Source organism: Erinaceus europaeus, chromosome 1 (genome assembly GCF_950295315.1).
Source record: "Erinaceus europaeus chromosome 1, mEriEur2.1, whole genome shotgun sequence".
NCBI classification, from domain to species: domain Eukaryota; kingdom Metazoa; phylum Chordata; class Mammalia; order Eulipotyphla; family Erinaceidae; genus Erinaceus; species Erinaceus europaeus.
This window is the reverse complement of record NC_080162.1, coordinates 123,771,119-123,787,667: the sequence shown is the minus strand read 5'-3', so window position 1 is coordinate 123,787,667 and position 16,549 is coordinate 123,771,119. Positions and strand designations below refer to the sequence as shown.

Sequence of the window (16,549 nt, the reverse complement as noted above, 5' to 3'; positions counted from 1 at the left end):
TCTGAACCTTTCAAGAACACACTTTCTTGCCTAATTCTCAAAAATACACATACTAAATCAAGGGGCAATATAGACACTTGCCTATCATCTCTGACCAGAAGAGGGATGAGCAGAGTAGAAGGGAGGACAGAAGACATAAAGGGCATGAAAAAGACCAAGACATCAACATTTTATTTCACAATGTTGCCTGGGGCTGACCTTGGAACAGTTCCCATTCCTCAGGAAAATAGTTTGGGAAAAACCTTAATTTTCAAAAATTCTGCACTTGGTGTCAATGACTTCTTATTCCCATAGCTAAAAACTCTAAAAGGATTTTACCCCAGTTATCGCATACGTCCAATAAAACTACAGACTTCTGCTGTGGGCTGACCTGGTACGTTCATCTGCCAATGCACAGAATGGTTCCTAGTTAAAAGTTTGACATCCATCTCTCAAACTCTGGATGGGGATGGGAATACAGAACTCTGTGGTGGAATACTGTGGAATTATATCCCTATTATCTTATAATTTGCAAATCACTAATAAAAATATTTTAAAATTTTTGTTGAAAAAAAAACTACAGACTTCTCAAATGCTAACTTAAAACATCTCAGTCATAAGTCGAAATTCATATAGCCTGAGTGTGTTAAATAAAAGTGATAAGATTATTCATTTTAATTTCTAATCTTTCAAGACAGCTTCTACTTCCCAAGTCTTAAAGGTTCTCCCTCTGGCTCTGCCCATCACTTTTACAAAAGTGAAAAGCTCCCTTTAACAGTTCTCCAAGGAACTATCAGGACCAAAATATTCTAACAAAATTCTCATGGACGGTCTACCATTAGCATCAGACTAAGTATGAATCTCTTGTTGACAAGTTCTTCTCTTGTAAATAAAAGATCATGGTCATGTACATTTTCACATAATAAAAACAAGAGTAAATATTTGTGTAACTCAAACATATGTTAAGAACCAGTCTAAGTGACATGTCTAAATTAATCATTGCAACAATTTCATAAATTACCCATTGCTGTTTTTTGTCATTCCCATTTATCAGCTAGATTAATAAAAGTGAGAGTAGACACTTAGCTGATTTACTCATGATCACCCAGCTAAGAAGTTATAGATCTAGAATTTTTACTCAACTATTCCAGCTTTAGAAAAACAAGGTTTTAACCACTTCACTATTATTATCATTCTAACAATTTAGCACTTGAAGAATTCACTTACATTTAGCATTATTGCTAAATTTAGATCGAATTCTTCCAAGAGTTCCAGGCACTAAAATAATATCATCCACATTAGTCAGGTAATTGCTCAAAAACTCTGTTCTATCACATGTGACATCTTCCATTCCTATGGGGAGGAAAGAGAAGGTATTTTCAAACAACCTTAAAATTAAAAATTTTTTAACACAAGCACTTAAGGTAGCATTCAGTCATAAGCTTAGTTATATTATTTTTATATATTTATTTTTAACAGAGTACTGCTCAACTCTGACTAATGGTGCTGGGGATTAAACCTGAAAGATCTTGGGCCCATACTCTCAGAGGATTAAAGAATAGGAAAGCTATCAGGGGAGGGGATGGAATTTGGAAGTCTGGTGGTGGGAATTGTAAGAAGTTGTACCCCTCTTATCCTATGGTTTTGTCAATGTTTCCTTTTTATAAATAAAATTTTCTTTTAATTATAGGTAGTGAAAAAAAAAAACCTGGGACCTCCAGGGCTTCAGGCATGAAAGTCTATTCCACAAGCACTAGTGACTCCACCCTTATTAGTTTTAAGCAACTACACAAGAATCTTTCTTTTTATATATATACTTCTCAATTTTAGTTTTTTCAGTGCTTCTTTCCTTTTCACTGTACTTTTATTTAGTTGTATGATCTTGTAGCACTAGAAAATTAGAAATGCATCATCACAACAACAGCAAAAAAAAGAGCAAAAATTAACTACTACTCTTAGAAAATGTAGTCATAATTTTAAAAACTATCTGTTGTTAGAAGGTCTGAGATTGTTGCAAATGTTTCCAAGCTGTTAGTTATGTAAATAACTGAAATATAAAATTGTGTCTTCTTTTACATAATGTGATTTTCCACTCTCCCTCTTTGTTTCTCCAACTTGAATACATAATCATCAGCCTTTACTGTGTCTCCACTGGTGGCCTTGGATGTTACTGACGAAACAATACTGGCAAGAGGAGATGAGAAAGAAAAATATCATCCCAAATGACCACCCAAACTAAAAAACTAGCACTAAACACAAGTCATAAACAATGTACTCAGTCAAAACTGAAAACTAGCAACTAGAACACACACAAAAAAAAGTGTAGGTAGGAAAAAATTTAACCATAAATTTTTGTTTCCTATCTCCCATCAAGGATGTGTTCTTGATCAATGCTTAAAAACAAAGACAAACTCAAATCTTAGACTCATACACCATGGTTAGTAGAGACCTATACTGTCATTTAGGAATTTATGAGATAATGAGAAACTATGCAAGTTTCATATATTGCACGACACAGTCTAATATATAAACCTTTTCTAAGGGTGTGTGTTGGGGGGGGTAAGTGATTTTTGTAAAGGATGCCCTAAGAATATATTTGAACAAATAAATACCAGATTAACAGTAATAAAACCCAAATTATCATCTTTGGGAAGACCTTTTTTAAAAAATTGGAATGTAGAGAGAAAATTGTACACCAACACAGTACAAGTATTATATACCTTACCTTTAAACATATAAAGTTTTAGGAAGAAGGCAAAAACTATTTATCAAATAAATAACAATTATTGTCCCTATGAAAAACTTTGTTAGAATCATCAAACAAATAAATGCAGAAAAACTTGAGGCTAACTAAGACCCCATTAAAATCCTAGGTCTATTTCCTGCCTAACTTGAGGCCAGATCCCATAAATCTAATATTGATTTAAATTCAACAAAGGACACTCAATGCTTGAACAACTGTGAGACAGTCTAAGCTTATCAGGTAAAGAAGCAACTACAATAGTTGGGTAAGGGCAAGAGACTTGCCACTATCAGGTCACCCAAATACTTGGAGTTATAGACAGGGAATCCTTGGATTCCCCCATAGATAATGTGGTCCTAACCCTCTGATAGATCCCTTTCTCTACAATTGCTGGTCACGCCCATTGAGAAGCCCTTTAGTCACTCTGGTGACTAAACACCAAAAAGTACCAAAAGTTATTTTGTTCTTGTGTTGGTTCTTAGTGGATACCTCACTCTAACAAGGGAAATGTCTGGTAATTTTCTCAAGTTGAAGGAGATAAAGTAAAAAGCTATATATCATAAAAACTCTCCTCCCCCAAACTTCATCAGCAATATTCTTGTCTTTCAATTGATGACTAGTCAACAATTTGTTCTGCTCTATATGTTAATTCTTTTTCAGCCACCAAGTTCCAGATGCCATCATGATGCCAACCTGACATCGCTGGGCAGATGACCCCACCAATGACCTGGAGCCCCACCTCCCCAGAGACCCACCCTATTAGGGAAAGAGAGAGACAGGCTGGGAGTATGGATCGACCTGTCAATGCCCATGTTCAGTGGGGAAGTGATTACAGAAGCCTGACCTTCCACATTCTGCACCCCATAGTGATCCTAAGTCCATACTCCTAGAGGGATAAAGAATAAAGAAGCTATCAAAGGCAGGGATTGGATATAGAGTTCTAGGGGTGGGCACTGTGTGGAAATATACCCTTATCCTATAGTCTTGTCGATATTTCCATTTAATAAATAATTATTTTTAAAAAACCTTCCTCTTCATTGCTTCTTAAACTATGAAAACTCATGAGACTGCCATTTGTTAAAGAAAAGATATTCTCTTGTAAAAACAGGCTGGGAATATGGATTGAACTTCCAGTGCCCAAATCCAATGGAGAAGCAATTACAGAAGCCAGAACTCCTACTTTCTGCATCCAAAAAATAACTTTGAGCCATACTCCCAGTGGGAGAGAAGTGATAGAAGGACAAGCATAAGAGGGCTCTGAACCCCAGCTTCATCAGGTCTCAGAGAGAGGATGTAAAGGGGAGATATATTTGAATGTAGTAATAGGTTTGTGTGTGGTTTGAAAGGGCAGAGAGGATTGGATCTGGAAGAAAAAGGGGAGAAATTATGTACAGATGTAGACAAATAGTTGTAGAGATGACAGTTAACCCATGTCTGCAACCTTGGGAGAACCAAGATGGTTTGCAATGGAGGGACTTGGAATTCAGAACTCTGGTGGTAGTAATGGTGTAGAATTATATCCTTTTTGACATGTAATTTTGTAAATCAATATTGAATCTCTAATAAAAATAAATAAAAGACATAGGCCCCTAGGAACTTTCCTAAAATAGTCTTTCTAGTTTCTTTCTACCCAGAGATTCCTACTTTCATCTACTCTATTCCTACTTTATGATTTCTGTTTATTAAACAGTTTGTCCTGCTTTCTACCTTATAGTCTTCCAGTCACAAAGTTCCAGATGCTACTATGATTCCATCCTGACTTCCAAGACATCCTGAGCTCACCAGGGAAAGATAGAGACAGGCTGGAGGTATGTCCTGGAACCCTACCTCCCCAGAGCCTTCCCCCCACTAGGGAAATATAGAATGGGCCCGGGTTATGGATCAACCTGTCAATGCCCATATTACAGAAGCCAGACCTTCCACCTTCTGCACCCCATAAAGATCTTTGGTTAGGGAGTCAGGCGGTAGCGCAATGGGTTAAGCACACATGGTGCGAAGCACATGGACCGACAGTAAGGATCCTGGTTCAAGCCTCCAGCTCCCCACCTGCAGGGGGAGGGGTCACTTCACAAGTGGTGAAGCAGGTCTGCAGGTGTCTATATTTCTCTCCCCCTCTCTATCTTCCCCTCCTGTCTCCACTTCTCTCTGTCCTATCTAACAATGATGACATCATTAATAACTACAACAACAATAAAAAACAACAAGGGCAACAAAAGGGAAAGTAAAAAAATAAAATATAAGAAAAATTTTAAAAAGATCTTTGGTTCATACTCTCAGTGGGATAAAGAACAGGGAAACATCTAATGGGGGTGGGTAGTGTTGGTATGGAACTTTGGTGGTGGGAATTGAATTGTATGGAATTGTACGCCTACTACCCCCACAATCTTGTCAGTTGTTCTGAAATCATTAATAAAAAATAAAATAAAAACCATACCATGATCTCCAACAAAGATGACATTTACACAGCGATGTAACTTTAATTGTTTCAGTCCATCCATTAGCTGTCCCACTGTTTTGTCAATTTCCCTCAGAGGATTCGTCATCTGGAAAAAGAAACAAATCAGCCTCTGTAGGATTTTTTTTTTCAGTTTCTCATAGATCTTCTACCCTTAGAACATTCTGGAAGGAAAATTTTAGGCCAAGATGCAGAGCTTTGTCCAGGGGTATTTGCTGCTATTCTTAGTGGAAATATGGTCTGAGCACTTTTTTTGTATTCTTTTAAGATCATGAAATCTCTCCTCTTCCAATCCCTTTCAAGATTCTTTGATATAAAAATATTTAGAGCTATTAAGCACAATTTATTTTTAAAGATAAAATGACATTCACAAAATATAACAATGTTCTTTAAATTAAATAATTTTGAGAGTGTGCAGAAAGTCAGCTAGAAAGTTTGAACCACATGTTTCCAAAGTGAAATACTAAACTTTGGCCACGGTAAGAAGAGGACAGCTGAACATCTGAGACGAAGTGGTAATATTCCACCAGAGCAACAACATTTTAATAGAAGAGCATCTTCTAAGAAATTGACTATTGCTTCTCAATTCAGTGCTTCTCAAACTGATTTTGAGTTAACCACTGAGCTTGCTTCAGAAGATTCATTTGGGCAAACAAAAACAAAATTTTAGCTCTCTAAATACCTCCCAAGACTAACAACTATAATCTGCCTCTCATTTTCTTACATCAAATGGAGGTCTCTAATAACATGAAAGACCATAATATACTAGAGACTTCCCTTTTACTCTATCTGTAACTATGCAATGAAAATACTTTAAGAAACATTTCAAACACTTGATAGAACTTTAGATGTCAGCTATAGTCACCCATATAAAACCAAGACAAAAGAGATAAGGAAGAAAAATAGAGATATATTGTCTTCAACTCTAAAAGATATTATTATATTTTATTAACACCTTCTCAAGATCAAAGACCTTTCCTTATAAGATATTATTGATGAAATTAGGTGAAAGTGTATTTTTTTCTCAAGATGGGAGTAATTATTTCAAATGCTATCCCAAGGAGTAAGTCACAAGTATTCACAGAAATATGTACAGAATAGTGTGATGGAACTAACAGATGTGGAAGTGGGAGGCATTGACTTCTAAGGAAATTATGACCTTCTTTAAGACCTTTGCCTAAACAAAAAACAAAGCAAAGAAAAAACATGATAATGTCAACCCTTAGCAATGATCTTTTTCTTTACTCAAAAGGCAAGCTAAAAATTCCTCACTTCTTACTGATTGATTCAAACAAGTGTAAATAAAATAAAGGCCTAGAAGTACCTGAAGATATTGAAAAATAACTAACAACAATTTATTACACTATGAATGTACTAAAGAGTGGATATCACTCATGTCACCAAGAAAGCACACACAATTCTACTCATTGTTTTTTTTTTTTTCCTCTCTCTGAGCTATCCCTTGTTTACCACTGAAAATCTTTTCTTAACTGAAATGATACAGACCACTAACCTAAGCTAATTCTCTATGAAGATCTGCTCTATACTGTCTGAAATTCTCATAATTAATCTTACCAGGTTATTCTCAACAACCAAGGTTACAAATCTGATTAAATCTACAAATAAGTACAAGCAAAAAATCAACATTTCACTCCAAGTCTAAAAGTTTTAGTATAACAAATTTGAAAGAAAGAAGCTTTTTATTTCTGTCTTGCAAAAATGTCCAGAAGAATTCACACCAGTGTTAACTACCAACTCTCAGAAATTTCTGGACACAAAGCCAACAAATGATACACCAGAGTTTTTCTGAAGCTTATTCTGCTGATTTTTCCAATAAAGCCACTGAAGGAAACCTTCAACTTGGACCTGCCCGATACAGAGCTTTGGAACAATGGATAAACTTACTTTGTCCTGACGAGTTTCCGCGGCATAATGATCCATCCTATGTAATTTTCTTCTTCTTTTCTTTGGAGGAGCAACTGGTCTTTCCTGTCTCCTTTTAGGGGTAACCTTCCTCTTAGGTCTCTTAGCCGGATTAAGAGATGAGCCATAACTACTCTCCTGTACTGACGGATAGAGATGTCTGGACTCAGAAGTCGTCTGTCCCTCTAGGTCAGACTTTGCCATCTAACAGCAGTAGAGTCTTAAAAATATTAAGGCTCTTACATGTTTTTTAAAAAAATGGTATGAGGATGATAAAAGACTACAAAAATCAATCTTAATGCTGTTGTTACAGCATCTTCACTGAGAATAAGTATTTAATTTAAGGATATCTACCATGCAGCCTACTCATGAATACACCAGAAGGTGTCAGAGTTCTGCATTTCATAACTTCTGCAGTAGGGACAGATCAGACAGCTGCTGGTTGTGAATATCTCTCCATTAATAAAATAATAGCTAAAAAAGAAAAACCTTAAAATTTTCAAGATGACAATGAGTAATTTTAAAATGCTAATGAGATTTAGATAGGTGGTTCCATTTCAGAGTCTGACAGGTATCTGTTTAGATTTATCAAAGCAGCTGTCACCTTCATTGCAAGAATTAGGGGGAAAAATTTTAGACCAAGGATGAAAGAAACATAAATAATAAACAAACCAAAGGAAACAGAATAATGGTTATGCAGAGAGATTGTCATGCCTGAGGCTCTAAAGTCCTAGGTTCAATCCCCTGCACTAGCCAGCACAAGCCAAAGCTGAGCAATGCTCTGATTTAAAAAAAAAAAAAAATCACTAAAACTATAACGATAATAATAATACTTCCTTGGTCATAAGTGTACTTCCACAAATCAGGACTTTTAACAATATAATTTGGAAAATTAGATAAAATTTTTAAAAGTCATCCTCTTGGTATACCAATCAAGAGTCTACTTGTACTCTTTCTATCAGAAACCCTTTTGTGGCTGCAGTGGCAGTACTATACTTCCTATTTTGAAAACTTAGAAGCCGTTAAGATTGTTGCATAAGCTAAGTCAGGAAATAAACCTTTTGGGGCTTTCAAATCCTGGAAGATAAGAGGCCCCTGATTTGATGATGGTGCAAAGGTGAATCAAAGCAGCAAACACAGCTGTCTACCTAGTTAATTTTTCTCAGGGTAGACTGTTTGGAAATCATTCAGATGCAAGAAGGGGCAAGAAAAGGGATAATGTTAGTGTTTCCAAAAAAAAAAAAAGAGGCCATTTGCCATGCGGTTTGGTTTCACTGTTTCCAGAGCAAGCAACTGCAAAGGCACTTCCATGTGTACATCCTCCACTCTCTCTCTCTCTCTACAGCACAGCAGTTAAAAGACACAGCTCCACAGACACTAGTTTGGTTTGGTCTTTTAAATGTTTCTAGTTTTAGATAATTCTCCATGAAAATAGAAGCAAAAGAAAGGGGGGGGGGGGAAGGTTTGCCATTTCATGGTCACTGAATACATCCAGCTTGAGCTCAAATCCGCCATTCAGACACTGGGCCATTTGCAAGAGACCTCAACATTCCAAAGACTCCAAAGGTAAGTACTACCAATTGCAATGGGTTAGAGGAGCAGCAAGAGAGGTAGGATTTAGCCAAAACAAGTTTTCATCCAGTGATTATATCGCATGTATGTTCTTTTTCAAATGTTAGAGGTATATAAAAGCTAAGTTCTCACTGACAAGCCATACTTTAGTCTCAATTTAGAAGATATAGCCTGAGGTTATTAAGAGGATGGGATGTAGAGGAGCAAATTTTCCTGCTTTTCAGAGTACTTTGCCATCTGAAGGTAGTAACTAGCCAGCCAAAGCTCTGCCTCTAGGCCTGGAAAAGCAGCCGAACAAGGGTCACAGAGAAAGCATAGATGCTCAAAGAGAAGATGGCGTCAATAATCCAAAGCAAGCATATTTCTATTATTCACCATTACACTATGAAACCAGGAGTATGAAACCATTTCCTGAAATTACTAGCTCAATATCTGGTCATCTTATTTAATAGTCTTTTTGAGAAGCATCCTGAAAAAATAATACTCAAATAGTAAGCAAATAAAGCACAAACTTCAACTGTGTTGTATGCAGCACGCAATGTTTTGCTAGATTGAATCATTTCAATGAGTCTTCAAACAAAAGCTTTTTTCTCATACATAGAGACAGCATACTATTGACTTAAAAATATTCCAGCTAGTATGTTTCATGTACAAATGCACATATGTGATAAACTAGTACATGAATATAAACAATAGAAAACAGGTTTTGCTGAGTTGCTTGGGTTTCATATTCTAAAAATATAATCTTTTTAAAAAAATTTTCCTACAGTAAAAATAAGATGCCTCGAGCCAAATGAAAAACAGCTGAAATCCAAAACAATCCCTTGACTTCTCAGAAGAAAGTGACCAAGTTAGCAGGTTTTCAAAATTAAAGATACATTTCAAGATATTTATTCAAAAACTGTATGAGTAATTGTATGAGACTATCTCAACTACAAGAAGTAATAATACTAAAATCAACATAACACAAATACTTACAACTCTTAATACAAAATACTATAGGGAAAAATTGCATATTTATGAGCAACTGCAATCATAGATCCATCTGCACAAAAAATTAAAGCATTCTAGTATACTTAATTTATCATAAATTAATAATTTTAAAAGACCTTTTGCTTTATTTTTACACATACACCATTCAAGTATGTAATCACAAGTGAACTACACACACTAGAAGTCCAGAAAAGATAGTGGTAAAGAACATTTATTGTTAAGTCATATAATTTTAAAATAAATAAAAATTATAAATTATCCTTTGTCAGTGTTGTCAAAAGTCAACTTTTGACCTAAAGAAACTGTTTTGTATGATTTAAACAAAGTTATTAACTGACAACTTCGTCTGCTGAACTGCAGAAGAGTTCAACAGTTCCTTGGGAAGAGTCTAGGCTGGGAAGTCAGAAGTTATAAGGTTGTTTCCTAAATTCACTTACCAGTCAAGCAGCTCAAGTAGCCTCAAGCCTCTTTAAAAAGTCTCTTACTTTTAAAAGAATGGCTATATCAGCCCTTGTTTTGCCTGTGCCACAGTCTTTTGGGAGAATATATTATTCAAGCATTATTAGACCTTAGAAAGGCACATGGAACTTCTTAGGGTTTTTTTTACTTAAACATTTAATAAAATGTGGTTCCTTTTGTTCATTTTAAATTAATCTCAAAGAAAGTCATCTTAAAGAAGAAAAAAATCATGCTTGCATTGGCAAGAAAAAGATTTGTGTTTCATGTATGCAGATGTTTATCACATTCTATCATTTGTATTGCATAATCACACAATGCTGCTTAAAGATCAAAGGAACTGGAAAAAAGAGCATCCGACTTATGACTTCAATTACTGAAGGCAAACCTTGCATAGGTTTCATGTAGCTTTTTCAGTGATTTCAAAAATAGCCACTGAATTAATGTTAAAGTATTCAGAAATAGTTGTCGTTCCTAAGTGTTCATTTATTGTTTTTGCTTAGATTTAATTAATTTTAAGAAAATGCCAAGGCATGCTTATTTGTATGTCCTACTTGTTCTTATGATTAATATGATGAGCTTAATCATAGTCAACAGAGTTGTTACAAGCTATTAGAGAATAGGAGGTAGTTTCCACAACAGAGTTTTAAAAATAATGTCCCCTCCAATACCAAGCCTTATAATGGAGACCTCACCTAGTAAGAGAGGCAGAAAACAGATTTACAGTTATATTTACAAATTTCACCATATATCTAAATTTTATTTATTTATTTATTTATTTTGCCTCTAGGGTTATTGATGGGGCTCGGTGCCTGCAATAGGAATCCACTGCTCCTGGTGGCCAATTTTTCAATTTTGTTGTTGTTTGTTGTTGGATAGGACAGAGAGAGATTGAGAGAGGAAGGGAGATATAAAAGGAAGAGAAAGACACCTGCAGACCTGCTTCATCGCTTGTGAAGCATCCCCCCGGCAGGTGGGGAGCCAGGGGCTCTAACCAGGATCCTTGTGTGGGCCCTTGCATTTTGCACTATGTGCACTTAACCCAGTACACCACCTTCTCATACCCCTATCTAAATTTTATATGGTGAAACACTAGAAGGATATTCACCTCTAGACGAGAGAGGAACATAATAAAACATCACCTTCCCATTCCCACCTCTTCAATTTGAAGTTATACTCAATATACCAGACTGTCTTCTAATAGAGTTCTCGAATGTCTGACAAAAGGACACCACACTGCTATACTAGACAGATTCATTCAACAGTATATATCTATTAATTAGGAATTTATTTCTCATTGGATGGGAGCATATTCGTATTCTTGGTCATACTGATGATTTGGCATACCTATGTCAAAATGTATCAAATAAGAAAATGCTCAGTGCTTAAAGCATATACTAGGTTGATTGTATCTGCTAAGTCTATTAACTCTCCTTAGCTAATCTACCATCTATAAACAGCACAATCATTTTAAGGAAGCTGAAATTCAGTACACTGCACTGTTTATAGGCTTAATCTCCAGGTGCCTTTCCAATCCCATTTCAGTGATGGCAAATGCTAGCTTTTCCTGGTCCTTCACTTTATGACTAATATGTCTGGTAGCCTGGCATATAACTCATCCATAAACACCAACTTTAAGATATATTTGATTGTCAAATCAACCTAGAATAAAATTCCTATGAGACAAAGAGGGATGCTTCTTTTTCTGAAAAAAAAATTGGGGGAGAATTTTATTTTTAAAAAAACATTTCTTATTTATTCCCTTTTGTTGCCCTTGTTGTTTTATTGTTGTAGTTATGATTGATGTTGTTGCTGTGGATAAGACAGAGAGAAATGGAGAGAGGAGGGGAAGACAGAGAGGGGGAAAGAAAAACAGACACCTGCACACCTGCTTTACCGCTTGTGAAGCAACTCCCCTGCAGGTGGGGAGCCAGGGGCTCGAACCGGGATCCTTACGCAGGTCCTTGTGCTTTGCGCCACGTGCACTTAACCTGCTGCGCTACTGCCCGACTCTCAGCATGCTTCTATTTCTAAAAGCAATTTAAGTCCTGTAATTCTTTGACTTTTTAGGTTCTCAGCAAAATTGAACATGTTGTACATAGAGTTATTTTCCATATCTTCTAACCTCCACACATGCAGAGCCTCCTCTGATTATCAAAACCCTCCACATCCACAGTGCATTTGTTTTAACTGCATATACAAACACACCAAGTGATCTTGTACAAATCCTGAAATAAGGACAGCAGATCAGGCAGGCCAGGGACTCAGGTTCTCTTTGGGCAGATGAGAAGTTACTAACCTCAGGGCCAAAAGGTCCATATTTATGTCCAGATAAATCAGGTTGTTCCGAATAAAAGGCATAGACAGAAGGCCTACAGGAAAATTAAAAGAATTAGAATATTTCCCCCAAACCACACAAGAATGTAAAATATCCCAACACAACATTTCAAAACTTTCTCCAGTCAAATAAATTCATCCTTCTTAGGACTTAAGACTAAAAAAAAAAAAAAAAAAACATAAAACTTTTAAAAATGGGAGTTGGGTGGCAGCGCAGCAGGTTAAGTGCACGTGGTATGAAATGCAAGGATTGCCATAAGGATCCTGGTTCAAGTCCCTGGCTCCCCACCTGTAGAGGAGTCCTTTCACAAGCAGTGAAGCAGGTCTGCAGGTATCTATCTTTCTCTCCCCCTCTCTGTATTCCCCTCCTCTCTCCATTTCTCTCTGTCCTATCCAACAACGGCAACATCAATAACTACAACAATAAAATAGCAAGAGCAACAAAAGGGAGTAAATAAGTAAATAAATATTTTTTTAAACTTTTAATATCAAAGCTTGGCTTTGCTTCTATTTTAGAGTCCTCCCAGTCTTCCAGTTTCTCACTCAAATCTACCCTAAGATGGATATGCACTGAAAAAAAGAAGCAAAAAAGAAATCAAATACCTTTCATGATCCGGTAGGCTGAGCCACTGCAGGATAGTTAATATTCTCCGCTCGTGAGGGATGACCCTGTAAGGAATAGCAAACATAGCATGAGGTGAGGTTGCTTTTCCACACATTTCAGCTTACTTTTGCACCTAGGCCAAGTGCTCTTCTATGCACCACCATCTATTTTTACTTCGTTATAGTGGAAGGTTCTCTTTTGAACTAGTGTTCAAACTTCCATTTGCAAATTATTACATTGTTCAACCTCACAGGAGACTAGTACGGAAACTGTGATTCATAATGAAATGAAAAACTTGCCTTGGTGATCAGAGATTCTACTCTAGGCAGACAGGGTCCTAGACATAAATACTGTTATTGATAAATAAAAAACATTACCTATGACCATAGAGGTACCCAGAATTATAGCATCTTAGATACCCTCCTCACCTATTTCATATTACAGTTCTCTCACTCACTCCAAAGCTAATCTTATCAAAGCAAGGACTGCAAAAGTTGAATAAGGGCAAGAGACTGGCACACTTTAATGATGACTCTTTAGTCAGTACCAGGCCACCCCATCAGTTGGGGCCCTATTTGGGGAGTCCTGAGATTCCCAAACAGACATGATGGGCATAGACTTCAAATAAATCCCTCTCCAGTGTTACTGGTCATCTCTATCAGGAACAACAAAATAGACCCCTTTGTGGGCCCCCCCCATAGGACCTTGCCCTCAATTTGGATCAATAATGATAGAGAATGTTCCATCCTCCAAAGGGAGGATGGACAACATACTCTATGCTACACCTGAGGAAGATGGGTCGATATTGGGGTAGTTTGGAATTTGAAATGTTCCTACTCATGACCACATAATGTGAGCTCAGATCTAGAGGGATGCAGAGGTCACATAGGCTCCTAAGCTGAATATGGGTCACAAACCAAATCAATTCTATGGGGTTTACAGTCAACAATATTTATACCCCTTTCCCATATTAGGGAGCTACTCTCTTCCCTGATCCAGCTTTCTGTTCCTTTTCCAGCCATGACATCATCTCCACAGACAATAACTTGGATCCATATCTGCATATCAGATTTCAGGCTCAGGCAAAAAAAAAAAAAAAACCTAGTATAGCCACAGGTCCTTTGGAATATGACTAAAATATGCCTACTAGCTATCTACAAGATGGAGGAAACCCCCCCCCCCCCAGCTCTTCATCTGCACTATTCCAGCCTTTAGGTACATGACTGTTGAACAATTTGTCTGGCTTTGTATGTTAACTCTCTTTTCAGCCACCAGGTTCCAGATGCTAGCAGGATGTGGCCAGACTTTCCTGGACAGACAACCCCACCAATGTGTCCTGGAGCTCCGCTTCCCCAGAGCCCCACCCTACTAGCAAAAGAGAGAGACACTGGGTGTATGGATCAACCTGTCAATGCCCATGTTCAGCAGGGAAGCAATTACAGAAGCCAGACCTTCCACCTTCTGCATCCCACAATGACCTTGGATCCATACTCCCAGAGGGTTAAAAAATAGGAAAGCTATCAGGGGAGGGGATGGGATATGGAGATCTGGTGGTGGGAACTGTGTGGAGTTGTACCCTCTTATCCTATGGTTTTGTCAATGTTTCTTTTTTATAGATAAAAAAAAAAAGGATTATAGCATCAATCTACTTCTTTCTGATAATATGACTTCTCTTGACTACTAGGTCTCTTATCTCTCTCATACTCAGTTTACTCATTAGTAAAATAAAAACAGTGAAGCACAGTGTACAATTTGGTTGTAGGATGAAATGAGACAGGATGTGCAGAGTTTGTACAGTGCTAAACATTTCATTAATAATTATAGTCATTGTTCTATGCCTAAATAGCTATCTGATTTTAAAAATATTACTTAATCTGGAAATTAAACTCTTTTTTTAATAAAATAAAGGGCTTGGAAAGGTATTCTATAATTCTTTTCTTCTAACTCTACACAAATCTATCAAGAATAGGTACATATAATTGCGAGACTGGCAAAAATGGTATACTCCTCATCTACAATGGCTTTTGTGATGGTCTCTTTCCTCTGTTGAAATATAAACAATGTAAATCTGGCACTGGTTTTAAGCACACGCAGTTAACATGACAGTATTGTATCCCTGACTGAGTTACATAAAGATGCAAAAAACCTGAATGATGGCCTTTTGGTAGAATTCACTTTATCTTTCTCAAGAAGGTACAAACACACTTTTCTGCTCCCCACTCCAAGACTAGATACTTAAAGTATGTTTATCATGAGTTTAAACTAAAGCCTGAGTTTAATTGCACCTAGTGAAAATTATTCTGGTAATAGTGAACCTTATGTAAACTATGGACTCTGAGTAGTAATGATGGGCTGATGTAGGTCCACCAGTTATAACAAATGCACTGTGGATATGGAGGGCTTTGATAATCAGAGGAGGCTCTGCATGTGTGGAGGCTAGAAGATATGGAAAATAACTCTATGTACAACATGTTCAGTTTTGCTGAGAACCTAAAAAGTAAACTATAAAAACTGTATCATGATGAACTGCCTTGCCTTGCATGACTCAAGTTGAAACCTGTGCTCTCTTCCATGTCTTTCTGTCTATGTCTAAAAAATCAAAACAAATGAACAAACAAACAAAAGCACTTTATGTACAGGAGATAGCATAATGGCTATGCCAAATGAATTTCAAGCCTGAGGTTCTAAAATCTCTGGTTCAATCTCTCACAGTACCATAAACAAGAACAGAGCAGTGTTCCGGTTAAGAAGAAAAATAAACTAATAAGATATTAGGTGAGCCATTTCAACTTTTACTTTTTAATAAGAGAGAACTAGGAAAAAAATCTTTAAGAACACATTAAGAGAGTAAATTGGCAGATATTCTCATTAAGCAGGCCCTCACCCAATTTCTACTCCCCACCTCCAACAGCTCCAAATTCTTATAACAGGGATATGTCAATATTCTGACCCGTCAGTATCTAGAGTTATCCTACTAATATGAAAAATTGGGTTCACCATAAACTAAGTCCTAGCTAGGTCAGAAAATTCCAATGCTACTGAATCAATGTGACCCTGTTTATTACATCCTATAATTGAATCCAAAACAAGCATAGGAAAGCCAAGTTAATCACTTAATTACTTTAGAAATCCCCTGTATCAGAACAAAATAATTATATATTTTGAAGTCTTTCCTAACTTAAAAGAAAAGGCAATTTGGTTTCCTTTTCATTTCACCTTATTTCACTGCCTACTTAAAAGTTTATTTTAGTTAGTTGGCATTAAATCCCAGAAGTGAACTCTGGTGGACTCAGTTGATGTTAGTGGAAAACAAGAATTGATAGAATTAGTGTCAGGTTCAGAATACCCACACTGAAGTGCCTTCACTGGGTGACATGCTTGATGAAAAGGGCACAGGCACTCAAAGCATGAATTCTGTGGCCAAAAGGCTCAGGTTTTAAGCCAGAGTTGAGTGTGTGTTAATAAGTATTTGGTAAGTTACTTAACC

At 36.7% G+C, this 16,549-nt stretch overlaps 1 protein-coding gene across 10 annotated transcripts in view; it reads right to left on the bottom strand.

Moving 5' to 3' along the window:
- ENPP2 (ectonucleotide pyrophosphatase/phosphodiesterase 2) overlaps positions 1-16,549 on the bottom strand; it is a 161,929-nt gene that overhangs the window by 47,265 nt on the left and 98,115 nt on the right. For 9 of the 10 annotated variants that reach the window (XM_060195679.1, XM_060195674.1, XM_007526230.3 and 6 more), the window contains exons 10-13: positions 13,062-13,127; positions 12,421-12,493; positions 5,157-5,265; positions 1,207-1,332 (exon numbers count right to left, since the gene is read on the bottom strand). In XM_060195679.1, the coding sequence (XP_060051662.1) occupies positions 1,207-1,332; positions 5,157-5,265; positions 12,421-12,493; positions 13,062-13,127 (374 nt within the window). Of the gene's footprint in view, positions 1-1,206; positions 1,333-5,156; positions 5,266-7,082; positions 7,239-12,420; positions 12,494-13,061; positions 13,128-16,549 lie in introns of all 10 variants that reach the window. The other variant, XM_007526229.3, reaches the window with a different exon arrangement.